The following is a 27,511-nucleotide window of genomic DNA, read 5'->3' as shown; positions in this document are numbered from 1 at the left end:
TAGGTCCACAAATGCCCATTTTTTACACTCAAAAAGGATTTTGCACCGCCCACCCATCCTGCCTCACCTCACCACAAAGCTGGCAGCAGTCACCTCTGCGCAAGCTTAGTAGGAATCCTTGAGGTTCATCTCTCCTTGCTCAAGAAACACAAAAGGAAAGGACCTAAGGATCAACACAGTTCATCACCTGTTTTTTACAGTTGGGCACTTAAGGCAGAACCCTGAGTGTGAATTCACACGCTGCGATTATGGATATTAATTTGTAAGGATAAAGAGTGTTTTTTACTAGATAGGTACCTGGTACGTGGCAATGCAAAGCTCTGATTTCACATACCCAAGGAATAGCATGGTAGATGCATATTTGAAGCTCTGTGACCAGCTAGGGGAGATTCTCACTTTGGAAGCCCCTACACCTTTTTCTTTATCCTATGGCAAAGCACCGAGATGTAAGAGGAATGGCAGTGCAAGACGAAGTGAAATCTGATAGAGGCAAGGCAGCAGCTGGCAAACATCTCAGAACAGGCAGGGCCAACATCAGGGTCAGTGTTTACAAATAATAAATCATGTGAGCAGCATTCACACCAATGTTTGGGAAAGAGTCTGCATCACCAGTTTGACCTCCTGCCCAGCTGGACTTCTTTTTTTTTTTTTTTTTTTAACTGAACAGAAATAAACTGGGGCCCCATGTTGGAAACTGGGAAACTACACAAAAGTAGGCAATGAAATAAAGCTGGAACAATGACCAATTCAGACAGTGTAATGGCAAAGTCTCCACATTGTACACGTCAAAATTTCCTCATCCCAAAGAATTTCCTGCAAAAAACACAGGATGCCTTTATCATAGAGTGGGTGGCATTTGATACAGGACCCCAATTGGCTGGGAAATTCTATGAACCATGCATTATTTTACTGCTACCTTTCCTGTGGGATATTGCCAGCAGAACCACTTCTTTGTAATCTTTGTCAAAGTTTAGTAATGCATTCATAGAGATTATACCCAGCCATGTTAACCCTGAAGTATGGGCAGAATTTAATAGGACAGAAATAATCTTTTTCTTCTCTCCTTTATCTGTTTCACTTCATTTCAGTGGCAACATGCCTTTCTCCCCAGATACAATTATTTTGCAGTGGAGAAACTCGTGTTACTTTAATACAAAACATGGAGAGCAAAACTAAGTTATATCTTGCAAGTATGCTAGCATGAACTCCCCTACTGATTCTTGCTTTCTTGCTTAATGGCACCATTCACATGCTCAGCACACCTGGAATGATTTGCACAACCATGACCATGATTTCCATAAATCTTTACAAAAGGACTACTGTAATTTTAAAGATGTCGAGTATTGCTACATAAATTAACCCAGAACCAAAGTCTAGGTGATTAGCGTATTTTTGTTGCTGAAAGAAAAAAAAAATAAAAATGTAAATCTGTTCTAGTAATTCTTCTAGTTAAACAGATATAAAATGCTGAATCAGCAGCACAAGGAGGTTCATTCCATGAGAATGCCCATTTAAATGGATCGCAGCTTGAACTCTGTGATCGCTTCATTTTATATTTGGACAGATGTTGTATGTTGTAATTAAAAACAGTTGTTATTGGCAAGGAAATAGTATTGGAATAAGGAGCAGATGAGTTCTTAAGGAACCCATTGGGCCACATTCAGCCCTGGTGTTACCCCACTGATTTAATAGGCATTCAAAAATAAAATGAATCCAATCTGTTTCTTAGATGGATATCTCTAGGGGAAAAGAGAGTGAAACAAGATAATTGAACCCCTAAACACTGGCGGCACGTATAGAAAACGTGGGGGTTTTCAAACAAAATGTTTTTCAAGTTTACTCTAGCTTTTGTGAAGGCTTCCCAGCTGCTGTGAATTACCACACATTTGAGAGAGTAAGAGCAGTTGCAGGGACAAGTCCCACTCGCGAACTTCCTGGGCAGCAGCCCCACACACCAAGGGGATTGTTGCAGGCTTGATTCTCGGGGAGCAGCCATGCGTGGACTCTCAAAACACCATTGTACACCAAGGGATGGGCATTTAACATCACATCTCCTCTGCGGGCTTAAGTCAACAACTACAGTGACTGCTGAGGGAGCATGAACACTGTGACCTCCTTGCTGGACAAGTAACAAGACCCAAGTCTGTATTTATAAAGCAGTCAGCATAGATTAGCACACCCTTTAACCAGATAGATCGTTACCAGCTAGCAAGCACGCCTGGTACCCTTTAAAGAACTGGGCACAGGAGCAGTTTGACTTACACAAAGCAGGCCAGGCTGGGAGCGATGTCCATCAGTCAGTGTAACACTCCTCACAAAACTCAGCCCTTCTGCTTAGCTCCCAGCTGGCAGTCATTGCTTTTATCCTTCCCGTTCCTGCCTCGTCCTCCCCGCCACAGCTGCGGGAGGAAGGCTGTCAGCCTTTCTTCTCAGCGTCTCTCCTTTCCCCTTCCTGCTGCTTTTCCCTACATTAAGAGAGAAAACCCTATGTGAGTCCTTGCTTGGGACTTGTTCAGTTTGGAGCATGAAAGAGAGCTGTGAATTTAGGGCAGCTTATGAAGGCGATACTGGGGAAAAAGTGGTGTGTTCACCCACAACTGTGGTGACTGAAAAGCGAGGCAAGTGGGCTACCGAGGGGCTGACCGTTCTGCCCAGAGCATCACTGGATGCCCATGGGCCCCGCAGCCCAACCCAGCACCACCAAAGGGGTCAGAGCCCCTCCTACAGCCACCCCAAACCCTGGAAGCAGGGGATCCCCACCTACAGCTGCCTCCAGCCGCACACACTTGGGCAGGGGGTGCTTTGGACCCCCCCCTCCTGCACAGGACCCCCTGCGGTTGGGGTGGGGGGGACACAACGTGTGCGGGCTCCTCGCGTGGGTTTGGGGGGGACACGGGCAGCCGGGGGAGGAGGTGGGGGACAGAGGAGGCAGCCGGGGCAGGCCGGCAACGGGAGGCTGCGGCCACCTGAGGCCGGGGGAGGCCGGGCAGGACCCGGCACCTCCCCGCACTGGAGGCGGCGCCTCTCGGGGAGGCAGGGCCGGGACCGGGGCCGGGGCCGCCGAAACCTTCCGGGGCTCGGCGCTGTGGCGGCCGGAGCCGGGCAGGATGCGCTCCCCGGGGCTGTCGCTGCTGCTCTCGGCCTCCCTCCCTCTCCTCCTCCTGCTCCTGCCTCCTGCCTCCCGAGGCAGCCAGGAGCCTCCAGCAGCAGCAGCAGCAGAAGCGGCAGGGCCGGTGAACGGCAGTCGTGTGCCCGCCGAGCCCCCCCCCGTTGCCGCCGGTAACCACAGCGGGGCCCTGCTCAGCCCCGTGCCCGCGCTGCTCCGAGACCTCTCGGCGCTGAAAGCCGCCGTCATCGGGGCCTGCGGCCTCACCGCCGCCCTCATCGCCTGCCTCCTGCTCCGCGTCTTCAGGTAGGGCCGGCAGGTGCCTCCCGGGGCCCCTGGGCTCCCGCTGCCCACCCCCGGGCTTTTTGCGGGGCTGCTCGGTGATTAAGAAGCTCGCTAAAGGCTGATCTTGGCTAAAAGACGAGGCTTACGCATCTTCCGAGGAGCTGCGGTCCTCGAAATGCCTCCCCGGTCCTCAAAGTTATGAATTTTCCCTGCGATTTCCACCGCTCTGCTGTAGAATAAATGAAATACTGTGGCAGGAATGAGGGTTTTTCGGGCTAGGGCCCCCACGGCGGGTGAGGGATGGCAGGGAGGAGAGCCCAAGTGCTGGGGTTGTGTAGCCCGAACAAGCCGAGGTTGGGGTTTTTTAGCATTTAGATACCTGGAACAGAGGAGAAATAACCAGGCTCATCCCAGCAGTGCCTGCAGATCGGACAGGACACAGACCGAGCGCAAGCATAAACACAGGAAATTCCACCCGAACGTAAGGAAACATTTTCCCCGGTTGTGAAAGTGGTCGCTCGCTGGAGGAGCGACCAGGGAGGCTGCGGAGTCCCCGTCCCTGGAGGTGGTCGCGGTGACCCTGCTTGGGCAGGGGTGGCACAAGGTGACCTGGGGGGTGGCTTCCAGCCTCAACTACTGCGTCTTGTGCACACCGATGGGGTAATGCAGGTGTTGCTGGTCTTGAACCCATGCTGGGTATAGAAAACAGCCTTTTTTTTTCCCTTTAAGTTAAGCAGATAGACTTGGTTTGTGGAGGACCAACAGAACCAAAAGTAGATGATTCAGAAGATAAAAGCACTTTGACTGGAATGATGCTCAGCGCTCTGTAACCAAACTCCTTGGTGTTTGGGTAGGTCGCTGATGGAGGCCAGCTCCCACTCCCATTGCAAAAGGGGAGAAAATTTGAGCAGCTCGCAGAGCTGAGAGAAGTGCGGGTGAGCAGCAGGAAGCCTGGCAGAGCTTTGCATCTGCTTGGTGCTCGTATCTTGTCCTCTTGGCGTGGCGTAACCAGAGCAGTCCAGTTCAGCTGCGCTGCTCAAGTGGGTTGGTGCTGGTGTGTGCCTGAGTTATGCTGGCAGCCCTTAAAACTCGTGGAACACCTCCCGCTGCGAGGAACATGAACAAATTAAACTCAATTACTTCAAAAAACCAGTCTTCCTGTTGGCTTGTTGCTGAAGCAGAAGAAAAACGTATATTAAAGCTCCTTTTGGCACTGTTAGTGTTAATTATTATTTATCTCAGGGTAGTGGTGAGAGTCCCCATGCTGTGCTAAAAGCTGTTCCCGTTTTGCAGTTTACAAACAAAGTTGTTGCCTGTTTGTGCCTAACGTTGCCATGGAAGATTACACACTTTCAGAAGTTAACAGCGATCTGACTTCTAGGTATGGGCAGCAGGAAAGAGCCTGGAAAGTTGGAGCAGCTCGCTCTCCAGGAAGCAGGGCTGGGAGGAGGTGTGCGCCACGTTGCAGGTGACAGAAGTGGTTGAACAAGTGGAGTTTGCAAATTCTTCCTTGTTCTGTTTTCCAGCACCTCCTTTGTATTTACCTGGTGGCTGCAGCTGAATTCTCTGCTTCTTCTGTTCCTGAATTAATTCCGTGTTAGGAATGGCAGCGTTCATAACAGTAGTATTATAAAATGCAGACTTAAGAGACTGAAATGATGAGAACTGATATTTTTCTAAAGAAATTGACATTTAACTAAATTCCTTTTATGTATTTCAGTAGCTGGCAAAAGACTATGCAAGTAAATTTGCTCATTAAAGCGAGGCGGTTCAGGAGAAGCAAGTAAAATATTGAAGAGAATTATTTTAATCAGTATCAACCACTTTCCAGACTCATCCAGTTGTCACAGACAAACATTAGAATTAACAAGTCTATAGGTAAGTGCAGAATGAAAGGCATGAGTTTCTAGCCCCAGTTTTTTCTGATCTTGGAGACTTTATACCCTCTGCCTCAGTTTCTTCTGGATGTAAAGCAAGACCTTGTATCAAGGACCTGGCATAAACCTGATTATTTCTAGCCAAAGAATGCAAACTGATAGCCTTTAAAGACCTTTCATATACCCTAATCAGCAAAAATAGGTCCATGTTAAAGTCACCTTGGGAATGATAGATGAATTATCTTATGCCAAAGTCGTTGTTATACAACTAGTCAGAATTAATGCAGCATTTTAGATACGTTTAAAAAAAATCCCTCTGAGATCTCTCCTATATCTTTAGTACAACCTGCAAGAAATGAAGCTTTCGGAGCTTTCGGCTTCAGAGAACATTACTTTATCTGTCAGAGCATTTGTTTGTAAACAATTATCCCAGTTGGGAAATGAGACAAAAATACCAACAGGTATGTTTGTACCATGTCACACTTGTAGCTGACAAAACAGATTGGAGGAGATTCTGTTGCCGAAGAGATAAAGGATTTACCCTCAGTACATGTAAAGCTTTTCTCCATCAGAATCAGAGCTTTGTTGATACTTAGTCAAAAACATTGGTTTTTCTTTTTTTTTTTTTGAAGTGTCATGGATTCCTATTAAAGAGATTATGCTAGAATCCAATCGTTGATGAAACCTTCACTGTGAAATTGCTTTTGATTGCTGGAAGTGAATTATCCTTTTAGATATGGATTGTAGAGATGAAATGAACTATTGAGTGGCCAGATATTTGTCACTGGTATTGGATTTGCTTTTTATACATTTCGTTTTTATATATTTAGATGTGTATATTACTTGTTGTTGTTGTTAGCGCAGGGACAGGTTTATTTCTCTAGCTTTCCAGCTCTGTTGGTAAGACAATGTTTCAGGGATTCCTGGTTGCTCCATTTGGGAGCGTTATGCCCTGAATCCAGCTGATGGTCCTGTGACTCAGAATGTGGTATTACCCAAAATGATCTGAATTTCCTTTCTGTCTGTGGCTACGAGAGACCAGAAAGGCCTGCTACTTGTCCGTATGTGGCAAGGCCTGATTAGCTACAGTAATTACACATTACTTTTTTTTTCTTGCAAAATCAGTTCAGGACATTCTTCCTATATCCCTTGGTACTGCATGCTCTCCAACCAAAACCCTTTCAACAACAGACCAAATTTCGTGTTATCCTCAATCAAATAGAGTTGAGTAAGTTGCATTACCAAGAAACACAGTTTATTGAAACAGCTTATGAGTAGTTCCTGCGGTTAAATTGGACTCTTTGATGTGTGTTTTTGATTCTTGGCTTTCCAACCCCATATTCTGCCATATTTTTCTATCGTGGTGCAACTCAGTTCATTTCATTGTAATACAATTCTTGGGATCAGCTCCCAGGAAACATAATTTTTCAGATGTGGCTATATGTGCTGTCGACCATATGCCTTCTGGGAAACTGGAGAAGTTAGGTCTGCTCAAATGTGCCAGCTGAAAGCAACCCAAAGCTTTATTGCAGAAAACTGTCTGTGATAATGTTTGCTATGTGTCTTGACCTGCCCTTGAATGAACAAAACCCGTGTTTGAAATGGCTGCTACTTACCTGCAATTTTAGAGACAAGCTACCTGTACATTTTGTTACTCGCTGCTTTGTTACATTGCTCCTTATTTCATTTGGATTCCTTCCGCACACACCACTTTGAGCTTGGTTTTCCAGTAATTGTAAAACTGGTATAAATTACGGAGATTGAGGAGAGAGGTTCAGGCATATGATCGTAGGATACAAGACCCATTGTTCTAAAAGCTGGGCAATTGCTCTGGGCTGTCCAAGGCTTAACCCCAACGAGTTTGACTGATTTAAAACTAATTGTATTATAACCAGTTAGAGTACTCCAGCAAAGAGGAGACCTCTGTCAGGGACAGGAAAGAAATCTACACCATTAAAATGACTGTAAATGGAGGAAAAAGGAAAACCCCAAACACAGACTTGTGACCCCACACTGAAAGCTTTGTTTAAGCTGCGTGGAGTTTAGTGAGGGCCACAGGGAGAAGAATGACAAATGGGACGCTTGTCCTGGGTGTCAGGGGTCCTGTCTCTGGGAAGACTTGATCTAAGCGTGACAGCAAATTGGCAGAAGGAAGGAAGAGGGGGTTCTACTTAATACTGTCTTGGGCTCTTCACAGCTCTGATGCGTGCAGTTGCAACAGAACGAGTTCTGTTTCTTGTTCGAGGATTCACTGGCTTAAAGAGTTTAGGTGGATCGTACAGTTTCGGTAGCTCTGTCCTGTAAAACAAGGCTAGTTCTCGAGCATATCTCAGCAGGCTGTAGTAGTGTTTGCAAGTGCACACGGACACGAGCACTGACCACCTGATGGGAGTCGCTGTATTTTAAGCACTTTCAGGCATCGGTGCTTCATCGAACCACAACGATATCTCATTTAGATGTTCCTGAAGTTATTCCCAGCAGCTATCTGATTCCTCTTACGGGCCATGCAGTTAAGCAAGTGGGTTCCTTTGCTTTTGGGGCCACGTATATTCCATCTCAAGGACTTTGCTAGAAGAAAAGTGTCTTCAGTTTGCTACAGCAAAAACGTGTATCCTGAAGGCATGTGAGGACTTACCTTTGTGGTTTAACTTCAGTAAGTGCAGCACCACCCAGAGAGCAGAGGTACCCAGACAGATCAAAGTAATGAAATACCACCGATCTCATTCATCAGCCAGTAATAAGCCTGGAGTTTCCCCAGGTTTGTATTTCCATACATATATATATATATATATTATTTTTTTTAGCTGCTGAGGGAGCCCATTTACAGCAAATAAACTGGCCCCAATTCCATTCCCAATACAGCATTGCTGCAATTCTAGGAGGAAGGTTGGAGCTGGCTTAATTAGACTTCCAATAAACATCTTATAAGAAGGGATAGCTGTGTTTCCCCCAGGAACAGTCCCGTACCTCTGCAGCTGTTGGCAGGAAGCGTAAGGCCAGATGAGGAGCACAGAGACCTCTCTCTGTGTGTCAAGAAAAGCATTATCTTTGAAAATCGGGGTCCTCGACTAAAATAGATCAGAGGCGTAAATAACACAACGAACTAGTGAATTGGCTTGGGCGCTTACCCTAGCACATGATGCCTCGGAAAGGAGGCTGGAGGTCTGCATGTGACTGGTGCTTGACCAAAACAGCCCCAAGACAAAATAGAGGCACAAAGTCAGCGTTCTGCCCCAGCCCATCCTTGCCTGCCAGCCTTCCCCTCGCTGCACGGAGAGGGAATACGGCTCTTACAGGGCAGATGCTGGCATGGTGCGCAGTGCCGGAGGCGGTCAGGCCCAGGGGGAGTGCGAATGCACAAGGACAACAGCTCGGGGACACCTGGAAGCAGGCCCCCACCTCGAGTCCGACCAGTTACCTGGCATTCCCTCCCCGTTAGGCTTTGTGCTCAGTAAGTCTGCGGTCTGTTGGTCTTGGTGGGAGCAGTATCTTACCTGAGGTAAAAGGCTGACGTTGCTGGCTACAGCTAACTTCTCCCTCCATTTTTAAGTGGGAGACCGCTTTCGTGCTGCAACACCCACTGTCGTTCCTACCCATGTTAAATCAGTCAGGGCGTTTCAGCTGGTCATTACGCAGGGGGCATCCTCTGACCACGGCTTCCAGCACTTCTTGTTTGCCTAAAAAAAACCTGACCCCGCCAAACAGACGTGGCTGGGACGTAGATCCTCGCGATACCCGCGAGGCCTAACGCGGCCTGCTCCCGCCCAAGAGGTCTGGCGGTTCACCAGCCATTTGTATGCCGGGGTTCCTGCGCTCTGCCGACTCTGCTGTCTGCTGCAAATAAAGCCACCGTCTGCTCCCAGCCGCTGGACGAAGTGCTGGTCCTCTTGCCTTGCCGTCGCCGATGATTAAAGGGCTCCTGCGGAGGGTCGGCAGCTTTAACGCGCGATGGGTTTGTGGCAGGCAGGCTTACTTTGCATGCGGACGGGGAGGCTCCCGAGGCCTTCCTTTAAAGTAAGCTTGGGTAATGATTCGAGTATTTATGAAGCCTAGGGGAGTTGTTCGAGTGAGCAAGTGAGAGAAAACTGACCGCTAAAAAGCGCAGATTAATGATAAATTAGCTAGGTAAAATGGCATAGAGCTAATGGAGGAAGAAAAGGCAAGGAAAAACCCTTTTGCCCTGCCTATCGCAAGGAAGCGATTGTAGCAGCTTAGCCAAAAAACAGCCAAATCGCTTCCCTTTTCTAAGCGAGTGCTACAGTTAAGTGAGGGCTGTGGGGGATTAACAGATCACTGTGCAGCGAGTTCTGCTCCAGGTCCTCTTTAAAATGTAGCCCAAATAGACTAATTAATTGCTGGAGGCTGAAGGGCTCTAGCTTGCCATTTCTAAAGATAGCAATTCTGCAGTAATCGCCTCAAACACTGCAGTATAAAGGTTGTAAGATGAACTCTGTAGAATAAAGTTGTTTTTGTTAATGAAGGGAATGAGGGAGGATGTCTCTCGGCCTGATGCAGCTAGGCTCTTAAACAGGGGAACCTATGGAAACCCGCTGCAGACCGTAGATACAAGGCAAAAAGCTAAAACTCTGCTTTGTTTGTTCTGACAGGTAGACACCGGTTGGTTTTAGCGTATGTTTATGCTTCGCAGCATGAGTAAATGTTTCTTGTAAAAGCAATGCATTACTTGTAAGATGGAGACCTTCTTGCATCATTTTGCTGCTAGGTCTTGGCTGAGAAGCAGAATAATACAGACAAGTGTTTTCAAAAGGATTTTCAAGTGTTTAGGTTAAGAGTCCTACTGTATTGGATATAAAATTGCTTGTTTCAACAACAGCAGTAATGGCACAAACCACCCTGTGCTCTGTGTGATACAGCAGCACAGATTGCTGTAAAGATTAGGTGACAGGGGACGTCTGTCTTCATGCTTTTAACGCAACTATCATCTTCAGAACAGGGAGAAAATGCAAACTGCTCCTTCCCAAGGGCTGGGACCAGTTTGTTCAGCCTTGGACTGGCAGCCAAAAGCAGAGGCAGTGAGACTCGTATCAGAGCTCTTGGCATTCACAGATTTAAACCTCCTTTACCATAAGCCCAGAAGAGGACATTGTGGTCAGCTCTGGTGGATGTAGGACCAGGTGCAAACACAGGTCTTGAGTTCCAGTCTCTTTGTAATTCCTACATCTTGGTTCTTGCTGCTACCTCGTTACAAGGCATCTGTTCTTGGTGCAAAAGTGGCAGCGCTGAATCCAACACGCCTCGCGTGACGTGCCAGGGCAAGACTTTTTGACAGTGAAAGTGCACTCATGACGTGCTGTCTGCTCTGAGTGGTAGTTGTGATTACCAGAAATTAGGGGCTGCTTGCTTGTACCTGCAACAGCTCCCTTTCCATGCTTGGCAGTTGCCAGTTCTGTTTTATGAAAGGTTAAAGGGGAATTCTGCAGCTTGTGAACCAAAAACATCCTCTTTCCTCCCCAAAGGCTAGCTGTACGCATCAACACCTTCTTTAATGTATAATCATGAAACTGGATTCCTGCGTAAGCAGTGTGACCCTCCTAATATGCATTAAAGGAGGAGGTGAAGTAGAAAGGACTCGCACAATTCAAGTCAGAGGCGGAGAATTAGTGGAAAAGGCACGCACCGAGTATTTGTTAATTTAAAGTAAGTATTAGAAAATAGATCTCACAAAACCCTGAGACATGCAGGCACTTGAGTATCTCCATTTCCAAAGGAACACAAGGCTGTTGTGTACAGGAGGCGAGGTGATAGGTACAGTTAGCTTCAAATCATAGCTGATTATTTTTCATAGCGCTTGCACAGCGCTGAGCACGAAACTTCTCAGACAAGGCTAAAGGTTTTTGCTGTGGGAGCCTTGAGCTTGGCTTGATACCAAGAAAGGAAAAGAGCAGGCTGTCTGTACCCAAATATCACCACCCCTTTGCTCCTTATAGTCCTGCCTAGAACATTCCCTCATCTCAGTAGGGTTTAACCTGAGCATTCTCATTTAAACGTGCTCACTAAACCATTGGCTGCTGATTAAGCCCGTCTCTCGCTTCCTGAGCATGGCAGCAGGAGGATGCGGTGGGCTGCTGCTCTGTGCTGGCCCTGGATGCCAAAGGATCTCTGAATTGTCAGCAGCTAAAAGACTGACGTTGATCTGGATTGCACTTGACAAGAAACTGTTCTGTACGCTGACAGGCACAAATTGGGGCCCTGGAAAGGCAGCAGGAGGGGACGCAGGCTGGTTCCACAGCCTTCGTGTCTGGGGAGGTCTTAAACAGGCCAGTGATTCGTTGTCAGTGGGTCGCGTCTGTAGGGGACAGCTTTAGCTTCTTTAAGGAATACTGTATAAATGTGATCCTTCCCTCCCCATCTTTGTGTTTCAGGTCTGGCAAGAGGATTAAGAAGACCAGGAAGTATGACATTATCACCACTCCAGCTGAGCGGGTAGAAATGGCTCCTCTGAACGAAGAAGACGATGAGGATGAAGACTCAACAGTGTTTGATGTGAAATACAGGTACTGCTGCGAGCCTGTCCAGTTAGGCTTGCTCACTGAGCTCTTATTAGGAAAGACAGCTTTCTTCTCTGCTGGGCCTACTTGACAGAGATGAGGCAGTCACGGTCTCCCTTTCACTTTGCCCAAGCCTCATCACTCTCCTTTACAGCTCCAGTTCCTGATTTCTCAGCACACATCTGCTCTGTACTCTCCTGCTCTTATAATAACCATATCACACCCCCTAGGCTCACCGTGCCCTCTGCTTTGCTTTGCAGAGCAGCACAATAGGATACACGTGCCCCGGATAGCTAACGGGGTTTAACAGACTGAACTTCCCCTCTTAGGCAGTTGTTGGCAATCATTCCTCAGTGTCTACACATGCTCTAGACGGAGAACTCTGTGTCAGGGGCTGCTTTGCCAGGTGCTGCCATTGCAGGAAGCTGGAAAGGGAAATAGTGGCAAATCTGCACTGACCTCTGGGTTTGGATGTGCTGTCGTGTTCTGTAACAAAGAAAGGATTGTAGGCCCTCGCTAATATTAGCTGTTATCCCTTAGTAACGAACTTTCACTAAATGTGTTTGCTCTTTTAAGACAGAAGTGGTGTGACAACCCAAGCTTTTGGGTGCCTATTCTGGGCCGGAGATTTATAGCAACCATTCAGCACATGGAGATGCCGCACGTTGATTTATGGCACGAGGGTATCTGCACCTCTTATTTTTATTTGCATCAAACCATCTACAGCACTCGAGTTGCATTCTCATCCAAATATGGCCTACTCTAAAAATCTGTCTCTCTTTGGCTGAAATAAGCTCTTCTAATTATAAAAATGCAGATCTTGACAAGTCCTAACTGGAGAGTTTACAGGCTTTACTCATGTTGCCCATCTCAACTTTGGAAGGGGGGAACGACATAATGTGTTCTGAGCACTTACATGCCAGCATCTAAAACACACACTGGCACATGCTCTGCTGGTCACCTTCAAAATAACTGCATTATTTCTATAAAAAAGTTGGAAGCTGTGAAACAATGAAGGGTGTGAGTTGTGCCATTATGCGTAAATAATTAATTCCTGAATTAGAAGGCGCCTGTCAGTCCTTGCCTACCTGTTGCCATTCTCTGTAGCTGTCCTGTATTTACACTAATAATTTCAGGTTGTGCCATTTCAAGGCAGCTTGTTGGGCCTGGGCTTTGTTAAACCTGAATAGATCTGTCTCACCATGACCTACTTTACCAGCCTGTTTCTCCAGCCCCTCTTTCTCTTAGCTAAGTGGAAATAACTCAGTACTTTCTCTATGAACTTCTGGTAGCGAGATCAGAGGGATTTCCAAAGACAGAGAACAGAAGGCTATCAATCATGGCACTGCTTCGGGATAACATGTCCAATAGTAAAATACTGGATGAACAAAGGAGAGCTTGCTGGAAAACGTCTGACTCATGAGAGCTGAAGTCATATTATCTGCCTGCTCCCCTGGAGCACATGCTGGACTGATGCTCTCCCAAAAAGCTATTCAGTCTTCGTGGGTTCCTTAGCTGTACAAACGGCTCTTCACCTCGTGTGATGCTCTGTTCAGAAACAATAGGGGATTTTGATTTTTAGCCAGCCTGTCCTCTCTTCATCTGTGGGAGTTCCTCCTTTCCACCACCGTACAACAGCTATTAAATTCCACGTTTTCTGAAATCCTTGCTGTAATAGGCGTAGAGTTTTTAGCTCAAACAGAGCTACCTCATTGTAGAGGGGAATATTATTTTACAGACATCCCCTTTGCAGAACTGAGCATAGGAAAGCTTCTTTGAGGATACATTTGCCGTAAAAGGTATCAAGCTACCTGCTCCCTCTGTGCCTCTCAGAGAGTGCATCACTAAATGGCTCCTGTCACCCGTAAAGGCTCTTCTTTGCAAATTTGAATTGCTGAGTTTGACCACCGACAGCCCCAGTAAACCAGTCAAGAGGTTCTTTGTAGGCACTCGTGTTGAGATGGGAAGCAAGCGTCTCACATGTGCCCTCAGTACGTTGGTGAATTACCGGAAGACATAGTAGAAAGTGGGATCCCCTCGCCCCCTTGAAGAAAAATAGCTACCCTGTGCCACCTAAGGCTTCCTTTGTTTCTTGCAGCTGGAGGCAGATTCCAGCAAGACAGCGTAAGGAGAGGTATCTTCATTTCTCTGTTGTTAACAGGAGTTGTAAATGCATGCAGGTAGCCACACGACTAGAGTGATAGGGTTGTTTTGGATGTTCAGCAAGAGTCTACAGTTCTAAGGGAGCCTTTGCTAATTGCTGCATCAGGAAAACTGCTTCCTCTCTATTATCTCAAAGAAAAAAAAAATGCAGACGCATCAGGTGAGCTTGCAGAGGTGTCACTAGGGCTGATGCATAAGGAATAGGATGATACTGCTGTTTCAGCTTGTTAGCTAAACTAAAGCAGCGTGTAATGAGCTGCAGCAACCTGGAAGCAGTTGTGAAGGGGACAGAGGAGTGACAGGTGCCTCCTGGAAGGTACCCACAGGCTAGAAAATACTGTGGTGTCTTTTTTTTTGTGTTCAGTTTTGTATTCAGATGAAGGTGCCTCCCTGCCAGCAGTCAGTATCAGCGGCTGTTTGGGTTTATTCGATCAGCCTCCTAGCAGCAGTGCTCACTTCGTCTGTGGTACGACAGACTTCTGGCCCGTCTGTGTTACTAACTCTTGGCATGGGGATTTTGGCAAGGTGCTGCTTCATACACAGTGCTTCGGTGACTGTACTGTTACTGGGGTTGCTTTCAGAGAGGCCAGACCTCGTGCAGCCCTGTGCTAAGGTAAGGATCCATTGGTGCAGTGCCATGGCTGACCAAGAGTTGTCATTCTGATTTTTTTTAATTATTTCTTTGTGACACACTGGTAGTGAAAGATAAGCCTATTGGCTGGACTACGCATCATTCAATCCTGTAACATATGTGCTGTCATACCTACAGCAGAAGCCAACTTTCTGTAGACTGAGACCTATAATTTTCAGTCTCCCTGGCTCCAGAATATCATGTGAAATTAGCTGTAGTCTTTTTGAGCTGTTCATTGTTGATTTAAGGCTGTGAAACTATGGGAAAAATCATCCATTCTCCAGAAAGCTGTGACTTGCACTTGTCTTTGCGCAGTGCTTTCCACTAAGAAAGCACCAAAAGTATTTTTGAAATACACACTTCTGGGAAAACTTGAGAGTTCAGTGGAAAGGGAATGAGTTTGCCAAAACCTGATGCAGTAGGGCCATATTGGCTGTGACACTACGAGCATTATTCAGCTTAAGTGTTACTCACATGGGCTGTAAGACAGCTACGTGCTTTCAGATCCACAGGACTGCCACCAGCAGGGCAAGAAAAATAATATATCTGAAAGAGCTGGCAATCCGAAGAGCTGACCTCGGAGTACCATGCCATTAGGTGCCTCCTGTACAAATACTAAGTATGTTACCCCAATATCAGCACAGTGCTCTGGCTGATACGCAGCTCGGAGAGAGTCTTTGAGTTTGTAGCACCAGTCTTTGCTGAGGATTACGTGGGTAGACGCTGGGCTGGTTTTTCTGGGGTCCCCCGCCTTGTTGAAAGGTCTGCACTGATGCTAGTATTTATGTTTGGGGGAGTAATTAAGATTCTGTGCCATCTCCCCCACACGATGCAAACAGCACTAATTAAAAGGCAGTTGGCGTCTAGCAGCACCAGGGGGGAAGCCGCACATATACCTCTCCAATTGTTCTCGTGCAGTTAATTTTCCTTCCTTGCATGTATTTGTTTCCAGCCTTACGCGAGGCATCAGAGAACAGCAGGCAGCGTAAAGTGGGCTGCTGGGTGAAGGTTGTCACATTTATTTCGGGAGACTTTAAGGTTTTAGGCTCCCACTAGATCCACCCCCCCTCGGTTTGTGGAGCAACGAGGAATAACCACTTCCCTCCATAAAGCTGGCTAATGAGTCACTTCAAAATCTTAACCAAACACAGTCCTTTCTGGGGATGCAAAAGACACCCTCTGCCTGTCTCTGACGAACAGAGGAGCTTGCGTGTGCCGGGTTAGATGCCCCTTTTGCAATCTCACTGCAGTCTCAGGGAAACGGTTCTGTCAATGGCTTTTCTAATCCCGAGAGCACAATTTCTGTGTGACAAGAGGCTGAAAGCGTAAATCAGATATTGTCACAGAGCAAAGGTGCCAAATCACTTTGATATTAACGCCTTCTTGAAAAGCTTCATGGGAATAGTTTTTCAACATGGAGGTTGGTTTTCTATGTATTTGCTCTGGTTTCGGAAGAGGCATTAGGATAAAAAAGTTGAGGAATTATTCTAAAGTTATTATAGAGCTATACTAAGAAAGCAAATTGAATACAGATTCTTTGCTTATTGATCACCAATTCAGTCTGCGCTGAAGGACAAGGGTATCCCTGTCCGACTGATTTTGGACAATATCCCTGTCTGATTGATTTTGGACGATGTGAACTGGCCATCACTCTCCAGCTGTCGGGTATTTTTTCATGTTTTATGATGGGATTACACTTGCTGCGCATCTTGGAAAATGAGTTAGATGGAAAGCTAAATCCCATCCTCCAAGTGTGCTCTGTCATCCCACCAATAGATCTTGATTTTAAAACTCTCTTCTCCTGTTTTCTACTTTAGCAGTTTTCTCTCGCCGTCCTGAAAGAAAGTTGCACAGGTTTCATGGTCTGCTACCTGCTGGTGCTAAACCAGTGATTGATCAGAGAGCTGGCACTGCATGGTACTCAGGAAGTGAAGTGAAGGCAAACACCCCCAGCAAACTGGTGCTAGCATCCATCCCCCCATCACAATATAAGCAGAGTCCACATAATACGAGAAAAAGAAATTAAAACAGCTGCAGAAATAAGCAGTTTCTGAAAAGGTGACTACAATTGTTAGGTTATTAAGCTTATTAACTCTACTGTAGCTCATTGGGGGATTTCTTGTCAGCTTCAATAGAAAATGAAAAACAAGCCCTGAATAAATTCTGTGGTGCCTTGTACATGAGAGGCTTTGAAAGCACTTCATTTATCTGGGTTCCCAGTGTCTCCTCTCCCTGCTGAAGCACGGCTGGCTGGGGCAGTGCATTCTGCTCTCACTACACCCGTTGGGCCAATTTCACAACTGTCCCTGCAGAGCACTGAGTCCAGGGTGAGCTGTGCCACGTGAGTTGAGGAAGAGCTCGGAATTTAAATACCAGAGCTGGAATTTTCCCAACCCAGATGTCAGACTTCTAAGTAAGAACTGAAAGAAAGCCACAAGTTTTTCTTGGGGCGGATTGAGGCCTCTGTCCTTCCTGTCAGCTAAGTGAAATTCCTCAGCTTGTTTTCCACATGGATTGTCATGTTGCTTTCCAGCAGCAGCACCACCAGCAAAACACAGAAGCATTTTAGGAATGTATCTTCCAAAGATCTCTTGAAAGCCAAGAGATTTATGGGGAAGGAGTGGTGGCAGGCAGAGGGAAGAGGACAATAACATTTACTCAGCCATCATTGGAATAAAGGGCTTTTGAGAGCTTGCAGAACATTGTAAAGTAGTACCACATCTAAGGGCTGGTGCAATGCATTTTGGATTCCCCCCTTTTCAGGCCCCGATAGCACTGAACCCTGTGACTACACCTCCATCACAGTTGCAGGGCTCAGCCTTTGATGTGCGGGAGTCTTTTGGGAGACTCTCTGTGAAATACGAGTTACAATATTGGCGTCTTCTTTTTGAAGACGTCCTTTCCAGATCCTAACTGCATGTGCAGCTCTGAATGGAGCAGGGCATTGTCTGCTTGTTAAAGCAAGGTGTATACTCCTGAGGGAGCAGCTGTAATGGATTTTTGGCAAGTGGAAGCCGCAGGCCTTTCTGGATGATGCTAGGTGAATTGCGCTGGGGTTTGTAGCAGCTTAATTTTTTTCTCCCAGCCGCCAGCAGTGACAGGTTGTGTATAAATGGAGGGGTATCATTTATCCTCATCTGAAGGGGGTGCAAATCACTAACTCAGTCAGCCGCTTGCTATAAATACAGCAAATTGCCAAAGCTTTGGTGTTGCTGTTTATGATTTCCTGGGGATCTGCAGCAGGGGAGAAGAGACATGGTCAAAAAGCAGTTTGTGTCGTTTTTTGAAGGGCGGTTTCTTTCTTCATTCTGCCATGCCGTTTGTTACAGAGCACACAACGTCCTGGTGGCTAGTTCAGACTATACACAGGCAGTGAGGTCCTACGCAAGGATGTTTGCCACATTCACCAGAGTATAAGAAGTTCCTATTAAGACTTTTTTTTAAAAAAAAAAACTCTGAAGCAATCAAAACAATAGTGTGTCTGGAAGAGAAGCCATTGCAAGGAAGACAGTCCACATGCCTTGGTTAGTAAGGGGCTGGATTGCTGTGGGATCTGAGATGCGATGTCCCTGCAGTGCCCCCCTCCTGTGTGCACACTCCCTTCTCTAGTCTGTACAGTGGCTGGCCACAGGACCTCTCAGCATCTGGGCTTTGTCTGATTTAACTACTTTTTTCTTTGCTTGGTCTAGCTTCTCCTGGCATAGCAATAACCTCATCTCTGTGTCCAGTGTCACCATGGAAATCAGCTGCTGGAGGGAACTGATAGCAATCAGAGCAAATAACACTGCCTTTGTGACTTTGTTTTTTTTTTTCCCCCCACTGTGCACATCAGTTCTCATCTCTGTCTGTCAGCTATTTAATTGCCAGTCTTCTGCAACTGTACTAATTCTTCCTGCTTTCCAGGTAGAGCATTTGTGTGGAGTACTGGTGCCCTGCCAGATGTCATTCTGCTCTCGAGGGACCTGCTGAAGCCATAACTGTGAAAGGGGAGGCTTTCATCTCTGCAGCGTTAAAACCAAACCAAGCCTCACCTCCTCGAGGTGCTGTTCGTACAGCAGGCTATGGATCTTCTGACCAAAACATTGCCATTTGGTTTCCTGGTTTCTCAACTACTATGTTGGAATGACTGGAGTTCCTCCTTGCAAACTCATCTGTCTCTTGCTTAAGAGGACTGCTGTGTCACTAAAGCATGACAAGGTGCAGCCCCGTGTACTGACTTGCAGCTCATTATGGTCTAAATAAATTTTGCAGAAGAAAGAAAAGGAAGATTGACTCAAGCTGCCCCAAGGACTTATTTTCTAAAACCCCAATTCAGTACTTCAGTCACTGTTAAACTTTGGTCGCTGTAAAACAGGTCATGTGTTTAAAAATTAGGAAGGATATATTTTATTCTGGGCCTTACAGAAGTGTCTTATGGCTTGAGGTGATAAAAATGTAAGTAAGCCATGGTGAAATACCACACTATGTTTAGTGTAGGATTTTTGGGGGAAGGGGGTGAAAGGTTGACTTATGCAGAACATTTTCTTGACTTGCTACTGATTTTTTTTTTAAAAAAAACTATTGCACTAAGCTTTCATAATGACATTCTCATTGTCCCAAGGAGCTCTGACCAGACCAACTCCAATAAATGAGACCACAGGGAAATAGGAAGAATCAGGCATGCCCTAAACCACAACAGTCTTGGATTAAAGAAGATATATTTTTGTAATTTTCTGCCCTTCCACAGGGACTAAAGGCGTTTTGTACTGCTCTGTGTCCTGTGCTCACTGTAACTTGTCTACCAATCATCTATATTACTTTTTTTCTAAGCAAAGTAAGTCCTCGTGTGAAATGATTAGAAATGATGCAGAAAGAACACTACTTACTCTTCATGGAAGCTTTGTGTAAGTGATCTTAATCTGTATCAAACTGGAAGTTTTCCCCTACCACCTGCTTGACAAATCCCATTAAACTCAAGGATGCATTTTTAACCATTACTCCCTGCTATGCTTCGTGCTGCAGAGGTCAGAGCTGTGGGATGGCATTACGAGAATTAGATAGCTGCATCTGGATGGATTTGGTTTAGGAAACCGCAAGCATGTATACTTTCCAGGCTGTCATTAGAAAGGGCAGACCTAACTGGTTTAGTTTCTTTACTTTGCGGTTTTCCTTTAAAGTAACCACAGATGCAGCTCAGACTCCTCCTTGGCATGTTTACTCTCCGTTTGCTGTACCCCTTAACACCTTTTTACTTTGGGTTTGAAGCTGGCTGAAACTTTTTGTCGGGACTGTGCATTTTCTAACTGTTTTAGGGTTGTCCCACTGTTTGCTTGACCTCCTACAGTTACAACCCTTCAAGGAGACTGCAGTGAGTCGCCTTTTTTTTTTTTTCCCCTTTTTGCAATCTGAGTGTTGCTGAGAACACTGAACTGCTTCGTCATGATACCACAACCTACGCTAGTTCTGCACGGTTCCCTTGGGCCCTGCAGTCAGTAAAAGGAGGTGAAGGGAATTTTTTTTTCCCCAGCATCCTTGTGCTTTCCTCAGAGCAGCTCCCAAAACATCACTTGCTTTCCCTAACTGTGACTCAGCAAAGGCTTTGCAAACAGCTCTCTCAGCCAGGATGGAAAAATCCCACAGCAGACTGTTGTGTTAATGTTAGTCATCAAGACAATATAAAAATGCTTTGTTATTTTCATTCATGGAATGAATTTGAGTCATTCCACATTACTGTTACTAAGCAATATTTAACATGTCAACTATTACGGTGAGAGTGGAAGAACTGATGTTGGGGCCGAGCAGGTTGTCTCCTGGCTGGTAGAAGTTGCAGGGACCAGTAGGTTGAACGACGCTGCAGGTTGAGATGAAAGCTGGGGATCTTTTCCCCACCTTGGTAAAACAGGTTTCAGATTTAGGCTGGATGATTCTGTAGGAAATACTGCATTCCTTCAGGACCGAAGTACTTTGAAGATCAGGAACTGATCTGAAGACAGGCCTTTTGAAGTCAAAGAAGTGGCGATGCTGAGAGGAAGGCTGGGTTAGAAGCTCCTGTTTGCATTTGCAGGTGATGGAGCGAGGTGGCTGTGCTGCCTGAGCAGACACCACAGCAACATGTTCCTTCGCACACTTCTGCCAAAGGCATTCAGCTGAGCACCAGGCATTCCAGAAGAGGTGGGGAGAGAGGGGATAAAGCCTCTTTGCATGAGAGGCAAGACCAAGTTACATAGGAGACAACTGAGAGGTAAAGATGCATAGAAGGGTACTTCTTTCCAAGGGTAAGCCAGTTCTTAAAATGAGATTTTCCACCAACTTCAGGTTACCTGCTGAGTTACATGGGCAAAGAACATCTGCTCTGCTTGCTTGTGGCTGAAAATCCCTGATTCTGTAACGTGGCCGAGTCTCACTGGTGGATGGGGATCAAGTACGTGAGCTGTTGGAGGATGGAGCTGCCCAACTGGCTCCTCGGGGGTCCCAGCCCCTGCACCATAAGCTATCGAGTGCTTGGGAGGAAGCAGCAGCTGCCCGGTGGAAATAAAAGGCCAACCTCACCAGTTGCTCATGGTCATGCACATAACCTGAATGCTTTGTTTGATACTCAATTGCTGTTGCAAATGTGAGGCAATGTTTACCTCTACAAAAGTTGCTGTATGTGATTTAAAGTGTCTAGTTAAATATTCTATAGTTATATTTAGTTAAGATTTTAAGAGCACTTGATGTGACTCATCTAATAGTATATATATGAATATTTTTTTAATGGTAGGAATTAGTTTAAAACATAATTTTAATAATTTGGACTGTTTTGTTCAGGTAGGTCTAGGACTTTATCAGAGAAGAAATAGCCATTAACCACTACATGAATGTTTTACCTTAACGTTTGTGTATTTTACACTGCAGATTTAATCTGATTGTGATTGTAATGTCTTAGTATTTGCTGCTATTTTGTGTTGCTTAGCCAAGCTTTCTTTGTTCAAGAGCATTTTTAAAGGCATTTTTTTTGTTACAGAAAATGAAAAGAGAAACATTATTATAGATGTCCGCCTGCAGCTCGCTCGCTGCTTACAAAATCCACTGACTAGTAGCAGAGGCAAACAGAGCAAGCAAATTAGCAGCTTTCCTCTTTGTGCATGCTGTGCTGTGGAGAAAAGCCCTGCGCAGAGTCGCAGCTTCTTTACTCCAACAGCCCTGGCAGTGGAGGTTACATTTGAGAAGCCAGAAGTTAGCGTGCCATGCTTGCCTGCAGAATTAAGGCAGAAGTGCACATGTAGCTTTGTGCTTTTTTCCCCCTTGACGGTGTAGAGATGATTGCAAGCACTTGTTCAGCACACTAACTTGTACACAGGTCAATGCTTATCATAAGCCCAAAATGACTTGTGGAAGTCTAATGAACACACAAGAGCTAATGCATTTGAATGTTTTGTTCCAAACTGTTCCCTCTAAATCACTGTACATGGTATAATCTCTGCAGGGTGGCATGTTATAGTTGTTAAGGTTTTATTTCTTTTGTTAGATGTGTTTCTGCTGCTGCAGGTTTTGTGTGAGGAGTTATCAGGACCATGTGTTTTGTTTGTGTAATTGCTTGAACTTTGTTTTAAAATATGCATAGGATAATTTGTCATTGTGACCAAAGCTTTTTTTCTCTTTTTTTTTTAAGAAAAAATGGTAGGACAAGTTTGAATGGACATCTCATGTTTCAGTAGAAACTGCCATCATTAAACATGTTCTTGAAAACCCTCCTTGTGCTGTGTGTTGCTTGTAGAAAGGGAACGGGAAGGGGCTTGCTGTTTGATGGAGTCTGGTGATTTTAAGAGTGCCTTGCATGATGCTTCATTGCAAAGAGCTGAGAGTCCCTTTGTCCAGTGAGCCCGAACCAGGCCATGACAAGAGAAACTGGTTTTGGCAGCATGGAAGAGAACTGTGTTCAGTCCTGCAAAGTCCCCATCAACAAGCTAGGCCGACACACAAATTCAAAAGACAAAACCTCTGCACTAGGGAGCCTATCTGTACTGCCGGTTACAGCCACATTAAGTACCGTCGAGCCCACAAACTGCAGCCCTGCTGTCCCAGACCACGAGCCAGGCAGAGCGAACCGAGTGTCCCCTCCCTGGGGTGGCCAGACCGCAGGGCAGCGGTGAGCAGAGTTCCTCCAGCTCCATCACGTGCCCAAGTTCCCAGGCTCTGAAACAGTCCTGCCTTGGGGCTCTTAGGGCATGGTAAGCTGAAGAGCTAGGGAACGATTAGGGCAAAGCGAGGCACGGGGGGGTTGTTACACTCATAGATCTATGCCCAAGTCCTCTGAAGACCATTTTTCTCCTGCCCTATTTTTAGGTGACGTGAGGAAGGACAGACTGATCCAGTGCCCCTTGCATCAGTCAGCTCTGCCTCTCTCCTCTCCGCTGTTCCACGTGATTGCTCCTGCCGCGGTGTCTTCGTGTCTCGTTTGACTAGCCAGAGTAAGGCAGCGTTTTTTCAGCAGACGAAGGGCAGCTGCTGTCCAGCCAGTGCCTTTTCAGTTACGTCCTGCCAAAGCAAAGCTAAATCGAATATCTCAAAATGTAACTGGGCCTCAGCCAGCTGTTGTGCAAAGCTGGTCTTTGTGGGAAGTTCAAGACCCACCAAGATAGCACCAACCTAACCCAGCTGTGGCTGGGTGGGACCAGAGCCATTCCTTAGGAGGTTGCAGCAGTGAAGATGCCACAGACTGAAAAGCAGCAGCTGCAGTCTGTGTGTGCTTGCCTTTCTGATGAGAACTCAAGTGGAAGATGAGCAAATGACCAAAATTCTGGTATAATTTATTAGATAAGAGCTGAAAAGCTGGAGCTTGATGAAGACGATTGCAGCTGGGGCTCTGGGAAGAGAAGGAGGACTGATTTTAACCCCTCTGAATTCTGAGGCAGAAGAAACTGGGAGCTATAACTTAAGTTCTTGCACAACAAAGATTATCTCAGACAAATCCTCATACTTCTTTTTAATGGATCACATTGCAGAGTTATTTCTTTGATTTCTACAGGAGTCTGCATGGACCAGGATATAACATGGCCTTCCCTCTCACGTACGTGGCTGTTGCCACCTTCATACAAGCTGTTGCTGCACAGACAGGGGTTGCTAGTAAGAGCAGTGTGAGGTTAACTGAACAAATCTGTCAAATAGACACTTTAACTCTGGAAAAGGGAGGGGCTGCCTCTCTCGTGTCTGTTAGCAGCAGTGATCTTTGGATGCCTTGATACCGATAACTACAAAATTGTCAGTGATGTTTGGCAAGTGCTATCGAGGCATTAGCTTAGCTCTGAGACGAGCTGAATTATGCCTGACAATGAGCTCTATTAGAGAAGGAAACAGGAATAGCTCTAATTGCTTAAGACCAAGTAGTCTGTAACTAGGCTGCACAAAAACATCGCTGAAGACAGTTCATCTCCCTATCACCTGGCAATTACCAATTTCTAAGAGACCAGAAACTAGCTCTGGTTTCCAGCAGACATTCGCTCCTCTGAGCTCAACCAACCAAGTTCCCACTTGGGTTGCTTTTCTAGTGACTGTTTGCTCAGGGCATGTGCAATGAGCTGAGTTTAATTCAAAGAAGCACTTCCATCTCATGAAAAACTACTCTTCCAATTAAGAAAACAGTATGGAAGGAGTGACCATTGCTTTTATAGCTAAAAAGCAAACAGCCTTAAAAATCCAGATGTATTTCTTGATGTCTTATGAGGCATAAAGTTGGTTTTGAGGCTTTTCGCTCCCCTCCTGCTCCTTTTACATAAGCCATAGTGTTCACCTGTTCCCCTGCTTGCTGGGTGCCCACAGCCTTTGACGCAGAGACCCTCCAGCCAACCCTGGGGGTGAATGTGCTTTGGCTGTGGGAAGGCAGGTCCTGGGGCTTGGGCAAGGGTGCTGGAGGTGGTGCATGGGCAGCTCACAAAGCAAACACCCAGTCTCCCAGCCCCGGAGCAGGAGCCTTTGCTCCCCAGCTTCTACCAGCATGCTTAACCTCTAGTCTGGAACAGCTCTCAGCCTTCAAAGGCTGCCCTGAGTATTCACTTCCACTTACTCCATCCTTCCCCATGATGGAGGGGACCCGTGGGTGTGCATGTGAAGCAAGAACAAGGTTTCCCTGGCCGGGGTTTGTGCTCTGCAGCCTGCAGAAGTGGGACTGTGGATTTGAAAGATGAGGAGGGATAAAGATTAGATAACCTACTGCAGCAGTCCGGCCAGTACGATTCATTTTAAAGCTGTTATATGAAGGGTAATGCATATCATCTACTTAAAGCTCATCCTGACTCCTCTGGGCTTCCTACACTGGCTCTTCTAAATAATTCAACGCAAGGTACATATTGTTATTCTGGCCTAGCAACAGTTCAGCAGGTACCTGCTCAGCACCATTTCCTCCTTTATAAATTCCAGAAGCCAAATGAGCCAGTCCGTCCGTCTTCTCTGACCTGCATTAGGCAGCACAGAGCATCTCTGGGGACTCCTCCACCACATCTGAAAACCAGTGAAACAACTGGGGCAGCATTTCCATTTACATACAGATGGGAGAGCAACTCGCTGTGGGCTATAAGAGGGCAGAAGTGGGACTCTCTCCTCCAGACTCCCTGGCCCTGCTCACATTACGTCTTCAGCTGGGAATTTCAGGGCTGCGTTTCTCACCAGGTAATGTGTATTTTTGCTGCCCTGAGTCTGTTAGAAGAGATACGAGGGGGCCTGGGTTGATGTAGCTGTTCCTCATCAGCCCTGATGCCAGCCCAGAATAATCACGGTGCTGCTGATAAGCTGAGATAAATAAAATGCTTCAAATCGTCCTCAGTTCCTTGAGGCATCACTTCTAAAGCCTTCACCCTCAAGCTGCTCCCCTCCCCTGCTGCCATCAGTTTCCAGACTACCTCTGCCCTGGTACAAATATATTTAGCTGAAAAGAAGCTCTTTACAGACACTTTTCTCTTCTCCTGCCCTCAATTCATAAAGGTTTAGCTCAGGTCAAGAACATTTGACATTTCCCCACTTCATTTCTGTTTGGCTGTCAGCAGTTGTCTCAGCAGTGCCTTCTGGACAGCGTCTGAAATCACCCAGCTCCATCCCTTTCCTTGCTTAAGGACTGCTAAGGTGCAGATCCCAGGGGCGTTAAGTTTCTCAGGTACATAGGAAAAATAGGCTACTTCAGCAATTTCTCATTTTCAATTCTAGATCTGATAGATTTTTTTCAGGGGAGGAGGGGATCAGACCAGGCTAGCAAGGCCCTGCTGGATAAAGCAACAGCAAAAGAGAGACCAGGCTGGTTCTTTTGGAGGAAGGAGTCAAAATACAGCTGCAGCAACCAACTGACAAGGCTGGGGCTCAACAGGAAAGCTTCTGAGGCCCTCAGGACCATCTAAGGCCCAGGGCTGGCCCAAGGGCACAAACCCAGCAGCCAACAAAAGCTGCAGGCCCGGCCTGTGCAGCAGGAGACAGCAAACATCCAACCCACGACGTAGGCCAGCCGTTTAATATCCCAGCCCCAAACTGCCGCAGGATTTGGGTACAGAGCTGGCAGGCACGGGGTGCAGAGGCTGTGCTAAGCCAAGAGGCCCAGAGGTGCCCAAGAGGCCCAGACCCATCCCGGGCTGTGCCCTCCATGTTTCTGGCCTGCGTTGCACAGAGGTGTCACCCGCGCATGCTCCTGGATCACCCTTTGCCTTGATAATGAGCAAAATCAAAACAGACTTAAACCAACCCTCCAGCCTGAGCTCCTGTAGTTAAAAGTCAGGTCTATTTATGCAGGATTAGCATTTCCGAAGCCTGCTAAGCTTAAATAAAACGATAGCACCACTCAGGGTACCTATGGCCCAGGTGAGGCTTGTGCTGAAGAGCTGCTATTTAATGAGCCGTTCAAATGTACAACTTGCTTTGTCCCTCTGTGTATATGTAATATTTTTAAAATCACATATTTACAGCACATTGTTTGCTACTGTTCAAGGAAACAAATGATTTGCTTTTAACATAATCGCTATCAGAAGTAAATTATTCAGCGCTCACTGCTTAGAAGTTAAAAAGGAAGCCTGAATTTCTTTACAGTTTCTTTCTTTTTTATAATAGATATACAAGCTGCAGGGCACACTTTTATGCTCCTGTAGCCAAGATTTTGTAGAACTGACTAATAATCTATTTTGCATATTTATAAACACTTTATCATTTATTAATGGGACATTTCAGGAGTAAATTTATAATCCTGCCACATGATCTCAGCCTTTCATAGAAAAATGGTTGCTCATGTCAAAGAGTTTGAAATTAGAGCTGGCATAACAAAGAAATGAGTGAGAATATCTCATTAGCGAGAAAGCAAACAGGCAAGAGCCTTTTGTGAGAATGAATGCCCACATGCACACAAGACGGCTCAAAAAAACCACGTTAGATGTCAAATACAGAGCACAGAGCTCAAGATATATCAATTCCCTGCTTTGCTTGCAATAAGGCCCACTTCGACATAGTGCAGGCCTACAGCCATATAAATGCTGGCCCAACACACCCTGTGCTCACTCCCCAAATTGCCATTGCTATGCTCAGCCACACAATACCCAAGTATTTCAAACTTAGGGAGTTCAAAAGGAGCACTGATGCCCCTGACAGCAGATTTCAAGCCCAAAGACCAGGCACAGAGCTCCTGTTGCCCTCTCACATCCCACTCTGCTGACACTGGAAGGCACAAACCACTCACCCATTGCCATACCAAAGTTGAATCTTTCAGACATTCCCCACGATCTGGGTACTTAGAAAAAAACAACTGTAAGCTCTTTTTTACCTTACCTGTCTCTAGGAAGCCCCTGGAGATCCATCCTTGCTGTGAGTGCCGAGTTTCTCTGAGCCCCACAAGCTCTCTGCTACTAAAACATTTCCCAACCACCTTCTACCATTTGCAGTGATTACTGCACTTGTGCCCTTTATAATTTTCTGAGCAGCATCAACCCAATGCCTGCCAGCTGCCTTCCTTGCTCAG

The 27,511-nt window shown here is 46.2% G+C and overlaps 1 protein-coding gene and 1 long non-coding RNA gene across 4 annotated transcripts; one reads left to right on the top strand and one right to left on the bottom strand.

Annotated features, from left to right (window-relative positions):
- The first annotated feature begins 2,975 nt into the window (after positions 1-2,975).
- Positions 2,976-22,278, top strand: FAM174B (family with sequence similarity 174 member B). Of its 3 annotated transcripts, XR_013955845.1 has the most exons (4): positions 3,000-3,412; positions 11,652-11,783; positions 18,475-19,005; positions 20,866-22,278. XR_013955845.1 is itself a non-coding variant. In XM_080607231.1 (3 exons), the coding sequence occupies exons 1-3, from the start codon at positions 3,108-3,110 to the stop codon at positions 20,918-20,920; spliced, it is 492 nt and encodes a 163-aa protein (XP_080463357.1). In that variant the 5' UTR covers positions 2,976-3,107; the 3' UTR covers positions 20,921-22,278. The 3 variants fall into 3 exon arrangements, 2 of the variants coding, with proteins under 2 accessions (XP_080463357.1, XP_080463358.1); XM_080607231.1 differs by lacking the exon at positions 18,475-19,005 and having other exon boundaries at positions 2,976-3,412; XM_080607232.1 differs by having other exon boundaries at positions 18,475-22,278.
- LOC308200840 lies at positions 22,081-27,437 on the bottom strand. The gene is made up of 2 exons (XR_013955850.1): positions 27,322-27,437; positions 22,081-25,026 (listed from the first exon to the last, which is right to left on the bottom strand). It is a non-coding gene; the product is annotated as an uncharacterized lncRNA (long non-coding RNA).
- Between the last annotated feature and the right edge of the window lie 74 nt (positions 27,438-27,511).

Source organism: Anser brachyrhynchus, assembly GCF_964034855.1.
Source record: "Anser brachyrhynchus genome assembly, chromosome: 11".
NCBI classification, from domain to species: Eukaryota; Metazoa; Chordata; class Aves; order Anseriformes; family Anatidae; genus Anser; species Anser brachyrhynchus.
This window is presented reverse-complemented; position numbering and strand designations above follow the sequence as displayed.

Coding starts and splice junctions, on each gene's coding strand:
- FAM174B (XM_080607231.1), top strand. CDS start 3,108: ATGCGCTCCCCGGGGCTGTCGCTGCTGCTCTCGGCCTCCCTCCCTCTC. Junction 3,413..11,651: donor CTCCTGCTCCGCGTCTTCAG/GTAGGGCCGGCA, acceptor TTTGTGTTTCAG/GTCTGGCAAGAGGATTAAGA. Junction 11,784..20,865: donor GTGTTTGATGTGAAATACAG/GTACTGCTGCGA, acceptor CACCAACTTCAG/GTTACCTGCTGAGTTACATG.